The sequence below is a fragment of the Periophthalmus magnuspinnatus genome, chromosome 18 (assembly GCF_009829125.3).
Source record: "Periophthalmus magnuspinnatus isolate fPerMag1 chromosome 18, fPerMag1.2.pri, whole genome shotgun sequence".
In the NCBI taxonomy this organism is placed as follows: Eukaryota; Metazoa; Chordata; class Actinopteri; order Gobiiformes; family Gobiidae; genus Periophthalmus; species Periophthalmus magnuspinnatus.
The window spans coordinates 2,817,061-2,843,986 of NC_047143.1; the positions used below are offsets into that span (position 1 = coordinate 2,817,061).

Below are 26,926 nucleotides of genomic sequence, written 5' to 3' on the forward strand. Positions count from 1 at the left end.
CAGCTAACATCATGATACTTATTTTAGTTTTTTCTCGTTTTTATAATGTCGGTGAAGTACAGGGCACGAGCCGCAGATACGACAAACGCAGATGTACTTCCATTACTGTTACCTAGCAACCGTAATGTTTACACGGGTCAAACGCGTCCAGATTACACAACGGTTATGATTAGACTAATACAAATAAATGACGACACTTTTATTTGGTAAAAACTGTCAGAAAAATGCCGTGTTCGCACTTAGCGTTTTGGATGTCGTTTCAGCGATCAACGGATTCTGTTTTACAACTCAGCGCTACTACTTCCTGTATTTTTGTACTTTTCTTCTAAACATTTTTCTTTTTTTTCCCCCACAAGCTGCCACTTAACTGATGTAAAATGAGGAATGAGGCCCTTAAACATCACCTGTCCCCCTTATACGACTCCAACCTCAGACCCAAAGTGAACAAGGGAAACAAAGAGAACAGTAGAGCGAGCCAGTAGGTCCGTTAAGGCTGAAACTGGAGACAAAAGCTGTTTACAGTTTCAGTTTCAGATAGATATAAGCAGCAATCTGACCAGAACTGAAGAGGAGCAGCGAATCGTCTTCACTCCTACAACTTTTTGTCCAGTTGACAGATTTTACTTTGGGTTTTATGATGTAAAACCATGAGAAATATTTACTAGAGGTGCAATCTACTCACTAAACCAAGTCAGAATTAGAAAAACATCAAAACTAGGGCGACATTAGCTCAGTTGGTAGAACGTTTGTCCACTTGTGCTTTTTTTCACGTGCTTTTTTTCCAGCGTGTATAAAGTGTGTGGTGAGGGGTTTTACAGCAGCAAAACATATAGAATAAATGTAAAAAATAAAGATGATACTTGGCAGATTATTTTTAGAACGTGGACTAAACCAAAGCCAGTTCTAAACCAGTTCTAAACCAGTTCTAAACCAGATCTAAACCGGTTCTAAACCGGTTCTAAACCGGATCTAAACCGGTTCTAAACCGGATCTAAACCAGATCTAAACCGGTTCTAAACCGGATCTAAACCGGTTCTAAACCGGATCTAAACCGGTTCTAAACCGGATCTAAACCGGATCTAAACCGGTTCTAAACCGGATCTAAACCGGTTCTAAACCGGTTCTAAACCGGATTTAAACCGGATCTAAACCGGTTCTAAACCGGTTCTAAACCAGTTCTAAACCAGTTCTAAACCAGATCTAAACCAGTTCTAAACCAGTTCTAAACCAGTTCTAAACCAGATCTAAACCAGATCTAAACCAGTTCTAAACCAGTTCTAAACCAGATCTAAACCAGTTCTAAACCAGTTCTAAACCAGTTCTAAACCAGATCTAAACCAGTTCTAAACCAGTTCTAAACCAGTTCTAAACCAGATCTAAACCAGATCTAAACCAGTTCTAAACCAGTTCTAAACCAGATCTAAACCAGTTCTAAACCACTTCTTCAGTCCCGTATCTCTTACTTCTTGGCTTTCCGTGGGGTGACGTTGAACGGGGGTCCGGGGGGTCCCAGAGACTTGGGGAAGAGATCCACCCACATCATCAGACGACCCTGACGGACAGCCACAACAAGCCAATCAGCACGCAGGAACATCTGATCACGGACCAATCAGGACGCGGGTTGTTGACGCACGTTACCTGCTCGATGTCCGGCTGCAGGGGGCTGTACAGTTTCCTGGTCTCCACGTGTTCGGGCACTAATCCCAGGCGTTTCAAACAGAGCAGGGCCAGTCTCTCCTCCACGGGGCCCAGGTGAGGGTTCGACTGTTTACTCTCCTCTTTTAAATAAACAAAAAAACGAAAAAGATGGACGCAAATAATGTTTTCAAGTTCGGCGATTTATTTTCTTGTCAGCGCGATGGAACGTTGAGCGTTTAAATCAGACGTATTGTTCTTGTCGTCGCTCTATATTTATAATCTACGACACCTGTGGATCGTTATGTTAAAATATGAATATTTTAAATCGTTTTTAAATTTAAAACAGACGTGTCAAACTCAAATTCACGCTGGGACAAAATTTAAAACTGACACAAATTCATGGCCCAAACAATATTTATTAAAAATTGACCACACCTGATATTATGTTAATTACGTCTCTCTCTGTAGTAATTAATTTGGCTAACGTGGCTACTAGCTTGGTCGCTAATGAGCGTCAACAGAAAAAGAGGGCGCTTACTGGTCTCGACTGCGCTTCAACGTACTAGCAAAGCATTCTGGGATTTGTAGGATTAGTGGTGCATGCGCTATAAACATTTGATATGATCTCACGGGCCAAATATAATTACACCGCGAACCAGATTTGGCTCCCAGGCCTGAGTTTGACATATGTGATCTAAAACAACTTAGTAAAAGAAACGAGTGAACATTATCACATAAAAAGCACCGGATTTGGTTTTGTGACACTGCCAAATCCTGTGTTTATTAATCATTAAGAAAATTTAATTGGACAATGAAGTGAGTACAGAACAAAATAATCGATTAAAGATTATTCAAACGAGCACGAATCACGCCAAAAACAACTTTGGGCGAGTAAATGTTGAGGAGAAAGAACTGAAACATGGTTCAAAGTTCTGAAAAGTGGATTTTGCAGAATACGTCTGATTTAAGAGTGAAAAGTAGGTTGTTTTACTCGTTGTAAAAGTTGAGAATGTAGTGATTTGTGTAACTCGTGTGTTTCGTACTTGGGTCTGATTTGTGTAACTCGTGTGTTTCGTACTCGGGTCTGATTTGTGTAACTCGTGTGTTTCGTACTTGGGTCTGATTTGTGTAACTCGGGTGTTTCGTACTTGGGTCTGATTTGTGTAGCTCGTGTGTTTCGTACTTGGGTCTGATTTGTGTAACTCGGGTGTTTCGTACTTGTGTCTCCACACGTGACCTGCTCTCCTCTGAACTGCACCGTGTGACCCTGGTACTCAGGCTTCCGGATGTTTCTCCTCTCACAGACTCTGTTCAGGAGCTGACGAGGACTCAGCTGACCCCTCCAGCGGTTCACCCCCGACCTGAGACACACATTAGAGTGAACGTGTGAAAGAGTGAGACAAACATGAGAGGGTCAGAGTGAACGAGTGAGACAAACACACGAGTGAAGAGTGAGACAAACATGAGAGGGTCAGAGTGAACGAGTGAGACAAACACACGAGTGAAGAGTGAGACAAACATGAGAGGGTCAGAGTGAACGAGTGAGACAAACACGAGAGGGTCAGAGTGAACGAGTGACACAAACACGAGAGGGTCAGAGTGAACAAGTGAGACAAATACGAGAGGGTCAGAGTGAACGAGTGAGACAAACACGAGAGGGTCAGAGTGAACGAGTGAGACAAACACGAGAGGGTCAGAGTGAATGAGTGACACAAACATGAGAGGGTCAGAGTGAACGAGTGACACAAACACGAGAGGGTCAGAGTGAACAAGTGAGACAAATACGAGAGGGTCAGAGTGAACGAGTGAGACAAACACGAGAGGGTCAGAGTGAACGAGTGACACAAACACGAGAGGGTCAGAGTGAACAAGTGAGACAAATACGAGAGGGTCAGAGTGAACGAGTGACACAAACACGAGAGGGTCAGAGTGAACGAGTGACACAAACACGAGAGGGTCAGAGTGAACGAGTGACACAAACACGAGAGGGTCAGAGTGAACGAGTGAGACAAACACGAGAGGGTCAGAGTGAACGAGTGAGACAAACACGAGAGGGTCAGAGTGAACGAGTGAGACAAACACGAGAGGGTCAGAGTGAACGAGTGAGACAAACACGAGAGGGTCAGAGTGAACAAGTGACACAAACACGAGAGGGTCAGAGTGAACCAGTGAGACAAATACGAGAGGGTCAGAGTGAACAAGTGAGACAAATACAAGAGGGTCAGAGTGAACGAGTGACACAAACACGAGAGGGTCAGAGTGAACGAGTGACACAAACACGAGAGGGTCAGAGTGAATGAGTGAGACAAACACGAGAGGGTCACAGTGAATGAGTGACACAAACACGAGAGGGTCAGAGTGAACGAGTGAGACAAACACGAGAGGGTCAGAGTGAACGAGTGAGACAAACACACGAGTGAAGAGTGAGACAAACATGAGAGGGTCAGAGTGAACGAGTGAGACAAACACGAGAGGGTCAGAGTGAATGAGTGACACAAACACGAGAGGGTCAGAGTGAACGAGTGAGACAAACACGAGAGGGTCAGAGTGAACGAGTGACACAAACACGAGAGGGTCAGAGTGAACGAGTGACACAAACACGAGAGGGTCAGAGTGAACAAGTGACACAAACACGAGAGGGTCAGAGTGAACAAGTGAGACAAATACGAGAGGGTCAGAGTGAACGAGTGACACAAACACGAGAGGGTCAGAGTGAACGAGTGACACAAACACGAGAGGGTCAGAGTGAATGAGTGAGACAAACACGAGAGGGTCACAGTGAATGAGTGACACAAACACGAGAGGGTCAGAGTGAACGAGTGAGACAAACACGAGAGGGTCAGAGTGAACGAGTGAGACAAACACGAGAGGGTCAGAGTGAACGAGTGAGACAAACACGAGAGGGTCAGAGTGAACGAGTGACACAAACACGAGAGGGTCAGAGTGAACGAGTGATACAAACACGAGTGAAGAGTCAGACAAACATGAGAGGGTCAGAGTGAACGAGTGACACAAACACGAGAGGGTCAGAGTGAATGAGTGAGACAAACACGAGAGGGTCAGAGTGAACGAGTGAGACAAACACGAGAGGGTCAGAGTGAACGAGTGATACAAACACGAGTGAAGAGTCAGACAAACATGAGAGGGTCACAGTGAATGAGTGACACAAACACGAGAGGGTCAGAGTGAACGAGTGACACAAACACGAGAGGGTCAGAGTGAACGAGTGACACAAACACGAGAGGGTCAGAGTGAACGAGTGAGACAAACACGAGAGGGTCAGAGTAAACGAGTGAGACAAACACGAGAGGGTCAGAGTGAACGAGTGAGACAAACACGAGAGGGTCAGAGTGAACGAGTGAGACAATACAAGAGTGAAGAGATGAGCCATGAACCAAAACTCAACCAGAACTAAACCAGGACTAAACCAGGACTAAACCAGGACTAAACAAGGACTAAACCAGGACTAAACCAGGACTAAACCAGGACTAAACCAGGTCTAAACCAGGACTAAACCAGGACTAAACAAAACCATAAAAAGATGCTAGTTCCCTGCATTAAAACTGATCCCCATTCCCTCGCTCTCCCTCTGACACTGTTCCGTTCTGACCCTGTCTTTCTGACTCTGTTCCGTCCTGACCTTCGCCCTCTGACTCACGTGCAGTAGGTCTGGGGCAGTCCGCACGTGGCGCCGTGTCGGGACAGGTAGCGGTTTTCCAGGTCGATGACGGTCTCTCCGATCTTCTCGTCTTTGGTCAGGAGGTCGTGGTCGTACAGGGCCACACGCAGGTCCTTCTCCAGAGGCAGAGAGCAGCTCAACTCAAACATCCTGAAGGAACAACGCAGGACACTTAAAGCTGCTCTACGGGGCTTTTTAGGCGGACATTCTGCCATCTGCTTATCTCTATGACGACGATGATGTTGCTTTGGCAGAAAGGATTATACTACTCTTTTTTTAGACAATATTATAATTTTAAAAACAAAATAATCCTAAATGTTTATTACACTTTTCTGATAAAACTCAAGATGAAATTGTTCAGGAAAGGTTCGATTTTATTGTTGTTTTTTTGTTTTTTGTTGTTGTTTTTGTATCGATACCTGCTCGTTTCGATACTCGTTCTAGTATCGATTAGTGTCTGATTTTTTTTATATTTTTGACAACTCTACATCTTCATGGACTTCATTAAAACTGCCAGAAATCCTTATGTGGAACAGTATTAACGTTTCCATAGAGATAAACAGGTGACCCTCCACTCGAAAAGTTACACAGTGTGACTTTTCCTATATTACTTTTCCTATAAACGGACTCTTGTGAGGTTTAAGTCATGTTATAATGTTTTTTCCCTCCTCAAAAACAGACCTGGAGTTGTGTTTTGTTTCATAAGTAACACTTTATTATTAGTCTGTAACATCTCCAAAGCTCAAAATGCGACGTTCCACCTTGTGATGTCATCAAGTGGTAGTTTTCAAGTTAACAGCTCCTTTTTACCTTTAGTTCAGTAGAGATAAGTGGCAATTCTAGACGCTGAAATGATCCAAATGATTCTTGAAATGAAGGTGTGTGGAGTTTAAAAACACAGCGGAGCACTTCCTGTATCACCACACGATGACATCACAAGGTGGAACAGAGCGTTTTCAGTTTGAGAGAAGAAGAAAACAGTGTAAGATGTGCCCTTTAAGCCTCACTGTAAGTCAGACGGGGGCAGTTGGAGTCTCGTTCTTTATCCGACCAGAGACGGATTTAGGCGGTTTAAGAAGGTCGAGACGATTTGAAGTTTTGTTTAGTGAGTTTTGAGCACACACAACCACACACAACCACACACACTCACACTCACACACACACACACATAAACAACCACAGCTTCAGTAAATAAAATGTGCTGTTAAAGCCCGAGGAGCAGGACGTGTAGTGTGGCAGGTACAGGTGAAGAATGTGTTGATTCTCAGGGGCAACAGGTGAACAGTGAGTGAACAGTGACATCTAGTGGTCACACCTGGTAACAATGATAATAATGATAACACTATTACTATTACCCTGTGTGTGTGTGTGTGTGTGGGGGGGGGGGGGGGGGGGGGGGGGTGCGGTGCGTGTGGGTGTGTGTGTGTTTATTACATGTTTTTAAGGTCTGTCTGTAAAAAAAAAAAAAAAAAAAGTTCTGTTTTTTGTGACAAACTTATAAACTATGTTACACAATATGAAGATCCTATATGTTATAAAACATTTGGACTAAACTGGAACGAAACCAGGACTAAAGCAGAACTAAACCAGGACTAAAGCAGGACTAAAGCAGAACTACACCAGGACTAAGATGGAACTAAACCAGGACTAAACAGAACTAAACCAGGACTAAAACAGAACTAAACCAGGATTAAAGCAGAACTAAACCAGGACTAAATTAGGACGAAACTGGGACTAAACCAGGACTAAAACAGAACTAAACCAGGACTAAAACAGAACTAAACCAGGACTAAGATGGAACTAAACCAGGACTAAAACAGAACTAAACCAGGACTAAGATGGAACTAAACCAGGACTAAAACAGAACTAAACCAGGACTAAGATGGAACTAAACCAGGACTGAACTTGAACTTAATCTGGACTAAACCAGGACTAAACTGGAACTAAGTCTGGACTAAACTGGAACTAAACCAGGATTGAACCAGAACTAAACCAGGACTAAATCAGGACGAAACTGGGACTAAACCAGGACTAAAGCAGAACTAAACCAGGACTAAGATGGAACTAAACCAGGACTAAACCAGGACTAAACTGGAACTAAACCAGGACTAAACCAGGACTAAACCAGAACTAAACCAGGATTAAACTGGGACTAAACTGGAACAAAACCAGGACTAAACTGGAACTAAACCAGGACTAAAACAGGACTAAACCAGAACAAAACCAGGACTAAAACAGGACTAAACCAGAACAAAACCAGGACTAAACTGGAGCTAAACCTGGATTAGTAACAAAAGAACACTATTACTGATACTATTACCATGTGTGCTTGTGTGTATTTATTTTTACATATTTTGATGAATACTGTTGTTGTGTCCTTGGGCAAGACACTTATCCCTCGTCGTCCAAGTGTCTGTGTGCGCCGGTGTGTGAATGTGTGAGCGGTTCCTTGATATAAAGCCATTTTAGTGTCTTGAAGGTGGAAATGTGTTATGTAAAAATGTGACTGTTGCTACTTTGAGGATTTGAAACTGACATATTAACGCTCTTTAGTTTTATCTCACTTTTTTTTCTATATAATTCCATTTATTCTGTATTACTCGTGTCTGGTGTCTTCTGTATGTGCATAAAAAGTATTAAACATAAATAAATAAAAGGGCGTGTCCAAACTTTCGCCCGGTCCTGTGTTTTCTAAAGACGTGTGGTTTTCTTAAAGGGGCGGTGCGTACTTTCCAAACACCGGCTCCAGGGTGCAGGGGATGTAGTTGTCATGGTCGTTTATGATCTTCTTTCCCAAAGTGATCTTCACGTACGGGTCACACTGAGGTCAGACAAAACAGGTTTAAACACAGAGTAGGACTTAAAAAAACCAGGACTAAACCAGGACGAAACCAGGACGAAACCAGGACGAAACCAGGACGAAACCAGGACGAAACCAGGACGAAACCAGGACGAAACCAGGACTAAACCAGGACGAAACAGGACGAAACCAGGACGAAACCAGGACGAAACCAGGACGAAACCAGGACGAAACCAGGACTAAAGCAGGACTAAAGCAGGACTAAACCAGGACGAAACCAGGACGAAACCAGGACGAAACCAGGACTAAACCAGGACTAAACCAGGACTAAACCAGGACGAAACCAGGACGAAACCAGGACTAAACCAGGACGAAACCAGGACTAAACCAGGACTAAACCAGGACTAAACCAGGACTAAACCAGGACTAAACCAGGACTAAACCAGGACGAAACCAGGACTAAACCAGGACGAAACCAGGACTAAACCAGGACGAAACCAGGACGAAACCAGGACTAAACCAGGACTAAACCAGGACTAAACCAGGACTAAAATGGCGTCCCGTGTGTTTTGTTTGTACCTTCCCGTTGTTGTCTTTAGGCTGCAGGCCGTGGGCTTGTATGATGTAGACTCGTACGACACACTCCTCGATGCCGTTGGGGGGCAGTTTGGTGAAGCGTCTTGGGGGCAGAGGGGCAGAGGGGTCGTCTGGCAGAGGGTAGATACTGAACATGCCCTGGAGAAAAACCAGTTTAATACCACGTCAAAATTTGGACTAAACTGGGACTGAGGTCGTTTTCGAGATAAAAGTGCGAGTCTGGGTCTGTCTGCGCAGGTGAGTCTGGGTCTGTCTGCGCAGGTGAGTGTGGGTCTGTCTGCGCAGGTGAGTCTGGGTCTGTCTGCGCAGGTGAGTCTGGGTCTGTCTGCGCAGGTGAGTCTGGGTCTGTCTGCGCAGGTGAGTGTGGGTCTGTCTGCGCAGGTGAGTCTGGGTCTGTCTGCGCAGGTGGGTCCGGGTCTGTCTGCGCAGGTGAGTCTGGGTCTGTCTGCGCAGGTGGGTCTGGGTCTGCAACTAAATCTGCCACTGGGGTCATTCACAGAGCCACTAAACCCAGAGTGGAACAGGACTAACCCAGAACTAAACCAGGACTAATCCAGGACTAAACCAGCACTAAACCAGGACTAAACCAGGATTAAACCAGCAATAAACCAGGACTAAACCAGGACTAAACCAGGACTAATCCAGGACTAAACCAGCACTAAACCAGGACTAAACCAGGACTAAACCAGGACTAAATCAGGACTAAATTGGGACTAAACCAGAACTAAACCAGGACTAAACCAGGACTAAATCAGGACTAAACCAGGACTAAACCAGGACTAAATCGGGACTAAACCAGAACTAAACCAGGACTAAACCAGGACTAAACCAGAACTAAAACAGAACTAAACCAGGACTAAACCAGAACTAAACCAGGACTAAACCAGGACTAAACCAGGACTAAACCAGGACTAAATCAGGACTAAACCAAAACTAAACAGAACTAAACCAGGACTAAACCGGGACTAAACCAGGACTAACCCAGAACTAAACCAGGACTAAAACAGAACTAAACCAGGACTAAACCAGAACTAAACCAGGACTAAACCAGGACTAAACCAGGACTAAACCAGGACTAAACCAGAACTAAACCAGGACTAAACCAGGACCAAACCGGGACTAAACCAGGACTAACCCAGGACTAAACCAGGACTAAACCAGGACCAAACCGGGACTAAACCAGGACTAACCCAGGACTAAACCAGGACTAAACCAGGACTAAATCAGGACTAAACCAGAACTAAACCAGAACTAATCCAGGACTAAACCAGGACTAAACCAGGACTAAACCAGAACTAATCCAGGACTAAACCAGGACTAAAGTCACAGTGATGATAATCTTACCTTGAACTCTCCGACCACAGAAGGGTCCTCCCCCTCATCTTGGCTCCGCCCCCTGTACAGTTTAAACGTCTGAGAGAAATCGGTCAAACCTCCAAACTGCTCCACCTTCTCCAGCTCACAGTTGTAGACCTGGAAACGTAAGGACATCTGGTTTAATTTATAATAATAACTTTATAGAATATACAAAACGGGATCATTAACACTGACTAATCACAGAGCAGCGTTGTTTTTAGGGCGGAGCCAACGGTGAAGCGTCCAAAACAGTCATCTGGGATAATCCTGGCATATTTTCAGAAACGTTCAACAAAAAATCAAATAAATCTAAGTTGAGACTCTTGGTAAATCGTGCGGCCGCCGCCCTGTGTCGTTTTCTTTTGGTTTCATATTCTTTCCTCTTAACGAGTCACAAGTTCCAGAGTGACCTCGCGTTTCGATTCCGCACGACGCGTTATTCATTTTTACAATTACAGCCGCTGCCAGTCCGAGCGCTAATATCAGGCTCCAGCTCGGGTCTGCGATGTGGCGTCATGTTTGAGCCGGCGCCAGTGGAAACGCGCTCGGACGAGGAACATCGGCGAGGAGTCAGAGTGTGTCACCGAGAGGGAACGCCGTTTAAAGATGGCGGCTCGGGCTGGAGGGTCAGTGGAGCGTAAACACGACGGCGGGATTTAGACACAAACGCGCGTACTTTTATATTTACTCCCGCTTCAGTAACGTTTTTATTGAAGTAACAGTAAAAGTTTTAGTCACTCTCAGACGCTCAGTTCTACGTTTTGATATTTAAGTGAAAGTACAGATACTGGAGCGAAAAAATACTCAAGTAAAAGTTAAAGTATCACATGGAAAAACAAATCTACTTGAGTAAAAGTGTTAAAGTATTTGTTTTTAGTCGTTTTTTCTAGCTGTGTATTTTTCTTTTACTTTTCCAGTTAAAAATTTACTGAAGTACAAATAAAAGTATCGACATTGAAACGACAGATATCTAAAAAAAATTGGACACAGAAACATGAAGGACAGAAACATGAAGGACAGAAACATGAAGGACAGAAACATGAAGGACAGAAACATGAAGGACACGGAAACATGAAGGACACAGAGACATGAAGGACAGAAACATGAAGGACAGAAACATGAAGGACAGAAACATGAAGGACAGAAACATGAAGGACACAGAAACATGAAGGACAGAAACATGAAGGACAGAAACATGAAGGACAGAAACATGAAGGACACAGAAACATGAAGGACACGGAAACATGAAGGACACAGAGACATGAAGGACAGAAACATGAAGGACAGAAACATGAAGGACACAGAAACATGAAGGACACGGAAACATGAAGGACACAGAGACATGAAGGACAGAAACATGAAGGACAGAAACATGAAGGACACAGAAACATGAAGGACACGGAAACATGAAGGACACAGAGACATGAAGGACAGAAACATGAAGGACAGAAACATGAAGGACAGAAACATGAAGGACAGAAACATGAAGGACACGGAAACATGAAGGACACAGAGACATGAAGGACAGAAACATGAAGGACAGAAACATGAAGGACAGAAACATGAAGGACAGAAACATGAAGGACAGAAACATGAAGGACACAGAAACATGAAGGACACGGAAACATGAAGGACACAGAGACATGAAGGACAGAAACATGAAGGACAGAAACATGAAGGACAGAAACATGAAGGACACAGAAACATGAAGGACACGGAAACATGAAGGACACAGAGACATGAAGGACAGAAACATGAAGGACAGAAACATGAAGGACACAGAAACATGAAGGACACGGAAACATGAAGGACACAGAGACATGAAGGACAGAAACATGAAGGACACAGAAACATGAAGGACAGAAACATGAAGGACACAGTTGTGTCCAGTTGGACTTTTAGCCTCTGGACTTTTGGACCAATGTCAAAGTCACACGAAGTATAAATCACATCATTATGAAGTCACCACAGTGTGACACTAATGAGAGAGGGAGAGAAGAGAGAGAAGAGAGGAAGAGAGAGAACAAGAGAGAGAACAAGAGAGAGAAGAGAGGGAGAGTGAGGAGAGAGAAGAGAGAGAAGAGAGGGAGAGAAGAGAGGAAGAAGAGAGAGAAGAGAGGGAGAGAGAACAAGAGAGAGAAGAGAGAGGGAGAGAGAAGAGAGAGAAGAGAGGAAGAGAGGGAGAGAGAGAACAAGAGAGAGAAGAGAGGGAGAGAGAGAACAAGAGAGAGAAGAGAGGGAGAGAGAGAACAAGAGAGAAGAGAGGGAGAGAGAGAACAAGAGAGAGAAGAGAGGGAGAGAGAGAACAAGAGAGAGAAGAGAGGGAGAGAGAGAACAAGAGAGAGAAGAGAGGGAGAGAGAGAACAAGAGAGAGAAGAGAGAGGGAGAGAGAGAACAGAGAGAACAAGAGAGAGAAGAGAGAAGGAGAGAGAAGAGAGAGGGAGAAGGAGAAGACAGAGAAGTAGAAGGAAGAGGGAAGAGAAGGAGAAAAGGGAGAGAGAGGGAGAAGAGAGAGGGAAGAGAGAAGGATAGGGAGAAGAGAGTGAAGAAAAGGAAGGAAGAGAGAAGAAGAGAGAGGGAAGAGAGAGACTTCAGACAGAGAGAAGAGAGGAGAAGAAGAGAGAGATGAGAAAGCGGAGAGAGCAAGAGAGGGAGCAAAAGAGGGAAGGGGCAAGAGAGAGGGAGAGGGAGAGGTAGAGCAAGAAGAAGAGGTAGAGTTAGAGAAAGAGAGAGAGAGAAACAGAGAAAAGAGAGAGGGAGATAAGTGAGAGAAGAGAGGTAGAGAGAACAAGAGGGAGAGGCAAGAGAAGGGAGAGGGATAGAGAAAGTTAAGAGAGAAGGAGAAGAAAGAGAGGGAGGGAGAAAAAGAGGTAGAGAAGAGAGGGAGGAGAGAGAAACAAGAGAAAGAGGAGAAGAAGAAGAGAGAGATGGAGAGAGAGGGGGAGAGGAAGAGCAAGAGAGAAGATAGAGGTAAGGATGGAGAAAGAGAGAGAAGCAGAGAAAAGAGAGAGAGGGAGAGAAGCGAGAGAAGAGAGAAAGGGAGGGAGAGAGAGAGGGAGTTGAGGAGGTTGGAAAGAGCACATCACCTCCTGTATCGTGAGAACATGTGACCACAGAAACAGCTCATTCAACTCAAACCCATTCATCAGACTCTCGAAACACAAAGTACTCACTGTAGTAGTAGTAGTAGTAGTAGTAGTAGTAGTAGCAGTAGTAGTAGTGTTTAAAGTCACCTTGAGTGTGTCCAGCCCTTTGTCCAAGTAGGTTCCACACTTGCTCTTGTCTCCAGTGGAAGCGTAGAACTTACTCCACCAGTCGATGAACTCCTCCACCTGAAGAACAGATTATATTATTATTATATTTTTATATTATTTGGGAAATATTAGGCTATAAATATATGTACAAATCTCTTTTTCAACACGATCAAGAACTGTAAATACCACAGTTCACATTCACATTTATTCACTGATTGATTTGGAAACAGATCTGGGAATAGACCCGCCCACTTTTGCCAATAAACGCGACTACCGACTTCCCAAACTTCCGGAATAACGGTCACATTTTTACGCGGCGCTTTTCCACCTTCAACTCTCTCAGAACTCTTTACATCAAGGAAATACTCACACATTCATACACCAGAGTACGCAGACAAAACTGGGGCGATTTGAACTGTTGACTTTCAGATCCGTGGGCAAAAACTCTACCAGCTGAGCCACGGTCGCCCATTTGATTCGTTAATTTCTCGTGGTCTTGGTGGTAGATGGCGCCCTCTGTCAGTAAAAGCAGGTAGTTTGGAGCAGACGCAAGATTTTGGAGGAAAAACTTCCAGATTTTTGATTAAAAGTCTGTGTTGTTTAGGTTAGTGTGACTCTAAAGTGCTGTGCGTTTGCAAGTTTTCTCCCGCAATGTCGATGAAACGTCGCTGCGTCTTCGAAGATTTGAACTTTGAGAGAGTTTAAACGAGAGAGAAATGTGAGAAAATGTTAACGCCTGTGTGAGAAAAGTGTATAAAGTGTGTGGTGAGGGGTTTTACAGACAAAAACATAGAGAATAATGTAAAAAATAAAGCAGATACTACGCAGATTTCGATTATTGCGGGTTATTTTTAGAACGATAAACGATAAACACCTTACTGTACATTGGGGACAAGCTGGGTTAAGTGTCTTGCCCAAGGACACAACAACAGTGATCATCTGTGGGAACTGGAATCGCAACCGCTCAACTAATAATGTTATGCACCGTTTCTTATCGGGCTAAAACGAGCGGAAAACGCATTTTTACACTTGAAAATCATTTTTTTATAAACGTAAAATGTACAGTTTGAACTTTGAGAGAGTTTAAAATGTGAGAAAATGTTAACGCCTGTGTGAGAAAAGTGTATAAAGTGTGTGGTGAGGGGTTTTACAGACAAAAACATAGAGAATAAGTGTAAAAAATAAACGCTAAATCTGCTAAACTAACGCTAAATCCTTCTAAATTAACTGAGCTCATTGTATTTAAAGCTCCACCATGTAACTCTTTAGCCAAAAATAGACAAAAAAAAAGACATTCTTCATTTCAGACGCTTTTATTGCACAAAAAAGTAGAAAAAAACATGTGTCCGTACTGTGTGTGGGCTCACATCTCCACAAACCTGACTGTTACTTGGTCTGTCTCTGTGGAAATGTGGTTCCTTTGGCTTTAATAAAACTTATTTCCATGGAGAATGTTAACGCCTGTGTGAGAAAAGTGTATAAAGTGTGTGGTGAGGGGTTTTACAGACAAAAACATAGAGAATAAGTGTAAAAAATAAAGCTGAGTGACTTGAAAGTGGAAAAGCGGTGTATAAAAGTGTAACCGTTTACCCGTCAACACGAGGAAAGTATAAAATCCTCATTCATTTTTACAGAGTAGCACTAATTTTTTGTCAAAAGAATCAAAAATAAGTTATAAATCGACGTTAAAACTAGCACAAACACAAACGTGACCTTCTAAACTGACCCAGACGCGAGTTAAACCGAGTGTCTCAGCGCTGCCCCCCTCTGTCAGGTCAGGATCACTGCGCCGTAAACTCTACAACCCGGAGCACTTCCTGTCTGCTCCTCTGGGCACCACGGCGACGCGGCGCTAGGCCCAAGTCACAGTTTAAGTTCAGGTTTTACGGCTGTGACCGAATGGAAACGCCACTCTTGGAGCTCAGTAGCGGACGTGAAGGTGAAAGAATGGAAATGCCACTCTTGGAGCTGACCGGCGAACACGGAGGTGAAAGAGAGAGACTGTTTGACGTTTGAACTCGAGTCTTCCACTGGGTGATATTATGTGTGGGACATATTTATTAGCGTGAGACAGAAGTATTACCGGGATTAAAACCGCTTTAGCCAAAAAAAAGTTTAAAGGTCCAAGACGGCGATTCACAAGTGTGTGACCTTTTGTGAGGACCTTGGCGTTTCATAAAGGAGCTGTGTGTAGTCTGGACGTAGCTAACCTGCTAGCCGCCGCGTTCCAAACAGGAAGTAAGCATGTGCGCGCGTCTGGCTCCATCCACTCTGGCTACAATTCACTTTCTATTGCAAAACTGTGTCACCTCTTTTTTATTTATTTATTTATTTATTGTGTGTGTGTTAGTTATTTTGAGGGTTTTTTTGTTTGTTTTTTAATTTTAATTTTTAATTTTTTGTTATTTTAATTTTTTAGTTATTTAGATTTTTTATTGTCTTTATTTTTTGTTATTTTTATTTGTTTTTATTTTTTTGTAGTTATTTTGAGAATGTTTTTATTTTTTTATTTTTAGTTTAGTTTTTTTTTTTTTTTTTACTGTGTCCTCTCTCTGTACCTGCTGTTGTCAGACTCGTCATTTTGATCTAAAATGTTTGTATTAACCCTCTACATGATCCTGGGATTAATTTTTGAGTTTATTATTATTATTATTATTATTATTATTATTATTATTATTATTTATTTATTTATTTTATTTATTTATTCTTTGTGAGTTATTTTGAGGTTTTTTTTTTTATTTTTATTTTTTTTAGTTTCTTGAGTTTTTTGGTATTTTTATTTATTTTTATTTTGTTTGTAGTCATTTTGAGTTTTTTTTGTTTGTTTTTTTTTATTTGTTTTTTTTTTTTACTGTGCCCTCTCTCTGTCTCTGCTGCTGTCAGACTTGTCATTTTGGTCTTAAATGTTGGTATTAACCCTCTACATGATCCTGGGGTTTTTATTTCCCTATTGTGTCCATGAATCTTTGTTGATGTTGAAGGAAATGCCCCTTTCCGCCCGCACCTCTGGTTTAGCAGGGAGCAAGCGCTTAGCAACGCTGTCAATCAAACCTGTTGCTAACGCTAACGGGAGTGAGCTCAGGGAAAGAAGGCGCCGGATTTGTCTGTTTTTAATGTTCATATCTTGATTTACAGACACAATAGTGAAATAAAAACACCAGGATTATGTAGAGCGGGTTAATACGAACATTTAAGACCAAAGAGCCGAAAGCGCAGCCCATGATCACTTTGCAGCAGCTAGCATGTTAGCTATATCCATTTATATATACAGAATATGTGTTTTTGAAAGGATTTTTGAACAATAAAAGCACGTGTTAATGGTTAATACGTCTGATGGAAGCTCCTAAACAAACCCTTTTCCCCGATACTTACCCAGCTGACCATCTGAACGCATGCGAGACAAAAGACCAACAACGTTTTTAGATTAACATCTCGAAACGGCGTAACACACGACACTGAAACATGCCACACACACACAGCACAACCACAACCCTTAACACTACACCCACAGAAACAGAAATCAAACGAAACAAACCCAAATATTACACAGAACGAGGTGGAGCTGTGGCAAAAATCCCAGAAAGTTATAAAAATGAGTCATGCACGTTCGCCGAGAATATACATATTCTGAAACGCTGCTGACGGATTTCTGAGTTTGGGGATTTGAAGTGTGAAAAGTGTGAGATTGTCGTGTGAAGTTTGGTCATAAGTTTGCGTTGGCGTTTTCTAAAGTACACACACAAGGCGAAGTGGAGTTTTCAGAGCGTTTAATCACGTCATAAAGTGTTTTTTTTTTTCACTATTACCTTCCTCAAAGCTACATTAAAGGCACCGTAGCTGATTTCTACATTTTAAAAACACGAAAAACAGTTTGTAGTTTTCCAAAGTTACTCCTCAGTCGCCTTCAGAACGTCGTAATTACTCACCGTGATGAGTTTATAAGCACTTTTCACAGCTTTTAGAGTCTAAAGCGAGTTTTGACATGACGGTAAACAAGACAGCTAGCATGCTAACACATAACGTCCTACTTTTGGACTACTTTACGAAGCTGGGAGGAACTGGAGGAAGTGTCTGGGGAGAGGGGAGTCTGCATATGAGTGGAATAAATGGATGGATGAATGTGTAAACCGTGCCGTACTTTTGCGAAAAAAATTCTCGCTAGTATGATGTCATCGATTTTAAACACTACAAAACAAAACTCTACTTCCTGTATTTGTTTTTGGATTAGCGTAAAACTATAACTTGCATTTACCGTAGTTATTACCTCATCAAATTAAACTTATTATATGCACCTTGAACAGTACTCACTACTTTATACGTTCTAGATTACTGTTAGTACTCCCTGGTCGATGTTACTAACTTGTACTACCTTTAAGACCTCATTGAAGTAGCCTGGTACTACACACTGGGCCTAAACGGAGCGTGTGGTATGTACAAACGCACTATGTTTACGATGTTTACGTCCAGAGCGGGATTTGAACTGTTGACTTTCAGATCAGTGGGCAAAAACTCTACCAGCTGAGCCACGGTCGCCCATTTGATTCATTAATTTCTCCTGGTCTTGGTGGTAAATGGCGCCCTCTGTCAGTAAAAGCAGGTAGTTTGGAGCAGATGCAAGATTTCGGAGGAAAAATTTGCAGATTTTTTGATTAAAAGTCTGTGTTGTTTAGGTTAGTGTGACTCTGAAGTGCTGTATTTTTGCAAGTTTTCTCCCGCAATGTCGATGAAACGTTCTGCACCTTCGAAGATTTGAACTTTGAGAGAGTTTAAACGAGAGAGAAATGTGAGAAAATGTTAACGCCTGTGTGAGAAAAGTGTATAAAGTGTGTGGTGAGGGGTTTTACAGACAAAAACATAGAGAATAATGTAAAAAATAAAGCAGATACTACGCAGATTTTGATTATTGCGGGTTATTTATTATTATTATTTATTATATGTACCTTGAACAGTACTCACTACTTTATACGTTCTAGATTACTGTTAATACTCCCTGGTCGATGTTACTAACTTGTACTACCTTTAAGACCTCATTGAAGTAGCCTGGTACTACACACTGGGCCTAAACGGAGCGTGTGGTATGTACAAACGGCACTAGATACTCGGGCGAGCGGGTCAGTTTCTCCGCTGTGGTTTCTAGAGGCTCGGCTCCAAAACCTCAGCTAAAAATCTGTGGCATTTTCACATTTATAAGTGTCTCTGAGTGACAGCGACGGGCGGAGCCGAGCAAAGAGCTGGAGACGAGCTGGAGGCGGACCAAGCTGCTGCAAATCACACATGAAGGAACAGGGTCAGGTACAAGATGAGAGGAGGGAGGAGAAGTGGTAGTAGTACTGGTAGTAGTAGTAGTGGTGGTAGAAGTGGTAGTAATGTTAGTAGTGGTGGTAGTAGTAGTAATAATAGTTCTAAATGTGTTATTATCGTACAAGTATTAGCTGTATAGTAGTCATAGTAACACTGACCACAAAAATTGTTATTCTTGCTCCCTCCAAAAATCGATATTCTTGCGTCCTATTCGATATTTTTCCGTCCTACAAAAAACGATATTTTTGCGTCCAACATCGCTATCCTTGGGCCGTACAAAAATCGATATTCTTGCTCCCTACAAAAAAATGTATATTCTTGTGCCCTACACCATAATTTTTCTGCCCTACATCGATTTTTCTGCGCCCTACATCGATATTTTTCCGCCCTACATCAATATTTCTGCGCCCTACATCGATATTTTTCCGCCCTACATAGATATTTCTGCACCCTACATCGATATTTTTATGCCCTACATCAATATTTTTCCGCCCTACATCGATATTTCTGCACCCTACATCGATATTTTTCCGCCCTACATCGATATTTTTCCACCCTACATCGATATTTTTGTGCCCTACATCAATATTTCTGCCCTACATTGATATTTTTGTGCCCTACATCGATATTTCTGCGCCCTACATCATTATTTTTGTGCCCTACATCGATATTTTTCTGCCCTACATCAATATTTTTGTGCCCTACATCGATATTTTTCCGCCCTACATCGATATTTTTCCGCTCTACATCGATATTTTTGTGCCCTACATCGATATTTTTCCGCCCTACATCGATATTTTTCCACCCTACATAGATATTTTTGTGCCCTACATCGATATTTCTGCGCCCTACATCATTATTTTTGTGCCCTACATCGATATTTTTCTGCCCTACATCAATATTTTTGTGCCCTACATCGATATTTTTCCGCCCTACATAGATATTTCTGCACCCTACATCGATATTTTTCTGCCCTACATCGATATTTTTGCACCCTACATCGATATTTTTCTGCCCTACATCGATATTCTTGCGCCCTACATCGATATTTTTCTGCCCTACATCAATATTTTTGTGCCCTACATCGATATTTTTCCGCCCTACATAGATATTTCTGCACCCTACATCGATATTTTTCTGCCCTACATCGATATTCTTCTGCCCTACATCGATATTCTTTCTGTCGGCTCTTTGCTTGTGCATCATGACTTACTGTTACAAACTTAGTGACTGGACAGGGCCGATTCAGAGCTTTTAAAAGAGTATATCATGTCCGTAAGTGTGTCTGCGGTAAAAGTACGTGAACACTCACTGTTGCGCTCAAAGTATCTCCTTAGCAGTTAGCAGTTAGCAGTTAGCGTGGATACATATTACATACTATTACCATATTTTCTGGAGTATAAGTCGCACCTGAGTATAAGTCGCACCAACCAAAAAAAACCCATAATAATAAAAAAAAAACAGTGCGTCTCTAGTAATAAATACATATGTATATTACGCATGTGTTTACCTGTTTACCACTAAAAAAATGTGTTCAGATATGTTTTATTGAGAGAAAAAAGGCTAAAGAAGAAGAAGAACAATGTCCGTGTATAAGTGTATAAGTATTTCACAGCAGTATTTCATGGCGTGTTCCACTCGTGTTGTCATGTACACATCTTTCATTTATATATGTGATAATTAGTCCGAATGGCATTACTGCGTTCTGTCTCTCCACATAAAACACACGCTGTAAATCTGACAGGGACTTTGATCCGACAACCATCAAAACACCAAACTTTACGAGCCCGTGTCATCTCCGCAGCGGCCGCAGATTATCAAAACAAAAGTGATTTACGCCGCGCTGTCACATGAACTATTACAAAGATCGTACAAAACGTAAATTTAAGTCAGTGACATCGAGTGTTTCTGTTCCCGTCGCAGAGATGTAAGAACTATACATCCAAACATTTACACACGAGTTTTAACAGAGTCGGACACAGTTTTGGCGGCCATTTTGAATTGTACTGAGCAAAAGAAGGAGAGACTCGACATGAGCTTTGAGGTGGTTATACACGACTGGTAGTAATAGTGGTAATAATAGCGGTAGTGGTAGCAGTACTCGTAGAAGTGGTTGTGGTAGTAGTGGTATTAGTAGTGGTAACAGTAGTGGTGGTAGTAGTGATAGTAGTGGTAATATGAGTAGTGGTAGTAATAGTGGTAGTAGTAATGGTGGTAGTAGTAATGGTAGTAGTGGTAGTAGTAGTGGTAGTAGTGGTATTAGTGGTAGTAGTAGTGGTATTAGTGGCAGTAGTAGTAGTAGTGGTGGTGGTATTAGTAGTAGTAGTAGTAGTAGTAGTAATAGTAGCGGTAGTAGTGGTAGTAGTAGTGGTAGTAGTGGTAGTAGTAATGGTAGTAGTGGTAGTGGTAGTAGTAATGGTAGTAGTGGTAGTAGTGGTAATATGAGTAGTGGTAGTAATAGTGGTAGTAGTAATGGTGGTAGTAGTGGTAGTAGTAATGGTAGTAGTGGTAGTAGTAGTGGTAGTAGTGGTATTAGTGGTAGTAGTAGTGGTATTAGTGGCAGTAGTGGTAGTAGTGGTGGTGGTATTAGTAGTAGTAGTAGTAGTAGTAGTAGTAGTAATAGTAGCGGTAGTAGTGGTAGTAGTAGTGGTAGTAGTAGTAGTAGTAATGGTAGTAGTGGTAGTGGTAGTAGTGGTAATATGAGTAGTGGTAGTAATATTGGTAGTAGTAATGGTAGTAGTAGTAGTAGTAGTAGTGGCAGTAGTGGTAGTAGTGGTAGCAGTGGTGGTGGTATTAGAAGTAGTAGTAGTAGTAGTAGTAATAGTAGCGGTAGTAGTAGCGGTAGTAGTGGTAGTGGTTGTAGTAGTAGTGGTAGTAGTGGTATTAGTGGCAGTAGTGTTAGTAGTGGTGGTGGTATTAGTAGTAGTAGTAGTAGTAGTAGTAGTAATAGTAGCGGTAGTAGTGGTAGTAGTAGTGGTAGTAGTGGTAGTAGTGGTAGTAGTGGTAATATGAGTAGTGGTAGTAATATTGGTAGTAGTAATGGTAGTAGTAGTAGTAGTAGTAGTGGCAGTAGTGGTAGTAGTGGTAGCAGTGGTGGTGGTATTAGAAGTAGTAGTAGTAGTAGTAATAGTAGCGGTAGTAGTAGTAGTAGCGGTAGTAGTGGTAGTGGTAGTAGTAGTAGTGGTATTAGTGGTAGTAGTAGTGGTATTAGTGGCAGTAGTGGTAGTAGTGGTAGCAGTGGTGGTGGTATTAGAAGTAGTAGTAGTAGTAGTAGTAGTAGTAATAGTAGCGGTAGTAGTGGTAGTAGTAGTGGTAGTAGTGGTAGTAGTAATGGTAGTAGTGGTAGTACTAATGGTAGTAGTGGTAGTAGTGGTAATATGAGTAGTGGTAGTAATATTGGTAGTAATATTGGTAGTAGTAATGGTAGTAGTAGTAGTAGTAGTGGCAGTAGTGGTAGTAGTGGTAGCAGTGGTGGTGGTATTAGAAGTAGTAGTAGTAGTAGTAGTAGTAATAGTAGCGGTAGTAGTAGTAGTAGCGGTAGTAGTGGTAGTGGTAGTAGTAGTAGTGGTAGTAGTGATATTAGTAGTGGCAGCAGTAGCAGTATTAGTCGTAGTAATTGTAGTAGTAGTAATAGGTCTAAATGTGTTATATGTTGTAAATACACAGATGGAGTTTTAACCACTTATGACATGTTTTTGGCGTCCATTTTGACTGTGTTGATCGTTTGAGTGTGAGACTGACCATGAGAATAACCACAGCGTTAAAGCGCGCGTATCTGTGACATGTTGAATAACCACAGCGTTAAAGCGCGCGTGTGTCTGTGACATTTTAAACTGCTCCTTTCAGAACTACACTTTTCATGTAACTGAATATTTTAGAAAACACTAAAACATGGACATCGTTTTTCTCCACGACAAAACTCATCATGAATCAAACCAGTGGAAACGACATCGGACTCGTGCTAATCCTTTTCCATTTACAACATGGATTAGGAGAACGATTACAGCGAGGTCAGGCAAAAACTACTACAGTGAGGCAAATAAGTATTTGAACACCTGAGAAAGTCAATGTTAATATTTGGTACAATACAGTTACTGAGGTCAAACGTTTCCTGTAGTTTTTCTCCAGGTTTGCACACACTGCAGGAGGGATTTTGGCCACTCCTCCACACAGATCTTCTCTAGATCAGTCAGGTTTCTGGGCTGTCGCTGAGAAACACTGAATTTGAGCTCCCTCCAAAGATTTTCTACTGGGTTTAGGTCTGGAGACTGGCTAGGCCACCCCAGAACCTCGATATGCTTCTTATGGAGCCACTCCTTGGTTATCCTGGCTGTGCTTCGGGTCATTGTCATATTGGAAGACCCAGCCACGACCCATCTTCAATGCTTTGACTGAGGGAAGGAGGTTGTTCCCCAAAATCTCACAATGCATGGCCCCGGTCATCCTCTCCTTAATACAGTGCAGTCGTCCTGACCAATGTGCAGAAAATCACCCCCAAAGCATGATGTTTCCACCCCCATGCTTCACAGTAGGGATGGTGTTCTTTGGATGATACTTATCATCCTTCTTCCTCCAAACACGGCGAGTGGAATTAAGACGAGTGGAATTAAGTTCTATTTTGGTCTCATCTGACCACATGACTTTCTCCCATGATCCTCTGGATCATCCAAATGGTCATTGGTCAAACTTAAGAGGGGCCTGGACATGAGCTGCTTTAATCAGGGGAACATCCTGTGCCATGATTTTAAACCATGACGTCTTAGTGTATTACTAACAGTAACCTTGGAAACGGTGGTCCCAGCTCTTTTCAGGTCATTGACCAGCTCCTCCCGTGTAGTTCTGGGTTGATTCCTCACCTTTCTTAGGATCACTGACCCCATGAGGTGAGATCTTTCATGGAGCCCCAGTCTGAGGGAGATTGTCATGTTTAGCTTCTTCCATTTTGTAATAATTGCTCCAACAGTGGATCTTTTTTCACCAAGCTGCTTGGCAATTGCCCCTTTGCCCTTTCCAGCCTTGTGGAGGTCTACAGTTTTGTCTGTTGTGCATTTTGACAGTTGTTTGTCCATGTTAGTAGTTGGAGTCTTACTGATTGTATGGGGTGGACAGGCGTCTTTATGCAGCTAACGACCTCAAACAGGAGCTTCTAATTTAGGAGAATCAGTGGAGTGGAGGTGGACTTTTTAAAGGTGGACTAACAGGTCTTTGAGGGCCATGATTCTAGCTCATAGACAGGTGTTCAAATACTTATTTGCAGCAGTAACATACAAAAAAATCATACAATGTGATTTTCAGATTATTTTTGATTATGTCTCTCACAGTGGACATGAACCTAAGATGAACATTTCAGACCCTCCATGATTTATAAGTGAGAGAACCTGCAAAATCACAGGGTGTTCAGATACTTATGTGCCTCACTGTAACTACTAAAGTAAGAGAGTGATGTTACTTAAAAATTATATTACTAAAGTAGAAGTACAAAGAAGTAGTCCAAGAAAACGGTCAGTTGGCATAAGTACTACTCAAGAAAGAGTAACTTTACTTCAGGATAATATTACTCAAATAGACTCAAGAGTAAAAACAAAAAAAACAAAAAAAAATTGCAGTAAATACTCAAGAAAAAGTAACTATTTTAAAATAATATTATTCAACTCCTGCTACCTCCTCAAAACCGCCCTAGCCCGAGAATGTTCCATAGTATAGCATTTTACTAATCTATCTCCACGGAGACGCTAAGCAAAGTATAAAAAGCTATTTAAAAATGCTAGTAATGTAATAAATACTAGATAAATATGTTTAATGCTGTACTGTGAAACATTCCAGACGAAGCAATAACAACAGGTGGCGGACCCCTCACTAGAAAAGTTACACAGTGCATCTTTATCGTCCTATATTATGCAAAATGTACCATTGCTGTGGGTCATGTGATAATCAAAATCAAACCTGGAGTTGTGTTTTGTTTCATTGACACATGTTTGAGTAACTCTTTATTATTAATCTGTCGACATCTCCAAAGCTGAAAACGCTCTGTTCCACCTTGTGATGTCATCGAGTGGTTGTTTTCAAGTTAACATCTACCTTTTACCTTTAGTTCAGTAGATTTTGGCAATTCCAGGACCTGAAATGATCCAAATGATTCTATAAATGAAGGTGTGTGGAGTTTAAAAACACAGCAGAGCACTTCCTGTATCACCACTTGATGACATCACGAGGTGGAACGGAGTGTTTTCAGTTTGAGATCAGAACGAAAAGCCTAAATACACAGGTTTGTTTGCGCGTTAAACATGTGTGCATGAAACAAAACACGACTTCAGGTCTGTTTGTGACGAGGAAACGACATTAGAACATAAATCTGAGGATAGTGTAATGTTGTCGCTTTACGTCACATGATCAAGTGTAAATCCTCGTTATAATATTTTTGTTCTTTAGTTTCAGTTTTGGTCAGTTTTGGTCGTTACTTCTGTTGATCTTGGCCTGATTTTGGCTGAAAACCGAGCCTTTAGTCCCCGTCCGTTCACTCGAGTCTTGATAAAAACAAATATACTGCTGCTTGGACTGAAATCCGAAACCTAATTACCGTCCGAGCCACGCGTCGTCTGCAGAGTCACAACCGGGAGCTAAACGGACTTGGCTTGAGCAAATATCGACGAGGAGGAGGACGGGGGGGAGGTTGATGGTTCAAATCCCAGGCGTTACGGTTACGGTTACGGTTACACGCCTGGTGCTTGTCACTAAAATACAACTTGAGATGCCGGTGTAGTTTTTGAGTGTGTGTTGTGTTGGTTTTGGAGTACTTTCCCGGAACAGTACTTTTACTCCTACCCGAGTCGTGTTTTTATTGAAGTAACAGTACTCTTACTCGAGTAAAAGTTGCGGTTCCTAAGTCTAAGTGACAAAAGCTTTATGTCGACAATATGAAATGAGCAGAGGAAGGAGACGCAGGGAGGGCAGGTGTTTTTTAAGCAGAATAAACCCTATGGAGATGCAGGGAGGGCATCTGACACATACAGGCAGGGCATCTGACACACATGGAGGGCATCTGAAACAAACAGGGAGGGCATCTGACACACAGAGATATTGCAAAAAGAGTTTGTACAGGTCTAAACTAAATGGTTCGCTTTTTAATGCAGAATAAACCCCATGGAGACGCAGGGAGGGCATCTGAAACAAACAGGGAGGGCATCTGACACACACAGGGAGGGCATCTGACACACAGGGACATTACAAAACAAGTTTGTACAGGTCTAAACTACATGGTTAGCATTTTTTTATGCAGAATAAACCCCATGGATATGCAGGGAGGGCATCTGGCACACACAGGGAGGGCATCTGACACACAGGGACATTTCAGAACATGTTTGCACAGGTCTAAACTACATGGTTAGCAGTTTTTTATGCCGAATAAACCCCATCGAGATGCAGGGAGGGCATCTGACACACAGGGACATTTTAGAACAAGATTGTACAGGTCTAAACTATATGATTAGTGGGTTTTATACAGAATAAACCCCATGGAGAAACAGGGAGGGCATCTGAGACACAAAAGGAGGGCATCTGACACACAATGACATTTCAGAACAAGTTTGCACAGGTCTAAACTACATGGTTAGCTACATGTTTTTTATGCAGAATAAGCCCCCACGGGCAGGACACCTGACACACATGAACAGTTCAGCTAAAAACAGACATTTTAACGAACTGTCTGGACTTGTTACCCACATGGAGACTGGCAGAGGAAGCAGAGAGGTTAACGATAGCAGAGCCGGCTCCATCAGCGAGCTACAACACACATGCAACACAGAAAGACACATGTGAAAACAGGTTAGCATTAGCGTTAGCCACACAAACTGTTAGCGTTATGTTATTGGACGTATACGCACTTTTATACGTATGCTTACTTTCTGTACTAACTCCTCCTCTTTGGCAGACTCTATAGTGCCTCATTCGGACTCACTGCAGTCGGATTCAAGGTGCATTCTGGGAAATTTTAAGCGTGCCATTTTCTCACCAACGGGACATTCAGACCATGGAAGTATAATCAAATCTGGACGGTGAACCCAAGATGGCGTTGTGCTGTTTTCAATTCAAAAATAACGTCCTCTTCCACATTACTTCCTCATTACGGGCTAGCTCCTCCCACCCATGTGACATAAACGTGCGCCATGTGACCAGTTCTGACCAATCAGAGCGATAGCTGCTAGAGAGAGGCTAGGCTAACTCTTACGAAGCTAACTTTTCCGCGCCGTTGAGGATTTACAAGTTTTAAAAGTTCCTGTTGAGAAAATACAGAAGAAACCCTAC

The 26,926-nt window shown here is 42.3% G+C and overlaps 1 protein-coding gene across 2 annotated transcripts in view; it reads right to left on the minus strand.

Annotated features, from left to right (window-relative positions):
• Nucleotides 1–26,926, minus strand: part of dysf (dysferlin, limb girdle muscular dystrophy 2B (autosomal recessive)) — a 114,992-nt gene that overhangs the window by 18,151 nt on the left and 69,915 nt on the right. For both annotated transcript variants that reach the window (XM_055229184.1, XM_055229183.1), the window contains 8 exons: nucleotides 13,304–13,402; nucleotides 10,059–10,187; nucleotides 8,697–8,852; nucleotides 8,047–8,138; nucleotides 5,297–5,467; nucleotides 2,857–2,999; nucleotides 1,639–1,778; nucleotides 1,464–1,552 (listed from right to left, as the gene is read on the minus strand). In XM_055229184.1, the coding sequence (XP_055085159.1) occupies nucleotides 1,464–1,552; nucleotides 1,639–1,778; nucleotides 2,857–2,999; nucleotides 5,297–5,467; nucleotides 8,047–8,138; nucleotides 8,697–8,852; nucleotides 10,059–10,187; nucleotides 13,304–13,402 (1,019 nt within the window). The remainder of the gene's footprint in view (nucleotides 1–1,463; nucleotides 1,553–1,638; nucleotides 1,779–2,856; nucleotides 3,000–5,296; nucleotides 5,468–8,046; nucleotides 8,139–8,696; nucleotides 8,853–10,058; nucleotides 10,188–13,303; nucleotides 13,403–26,926) is intronic.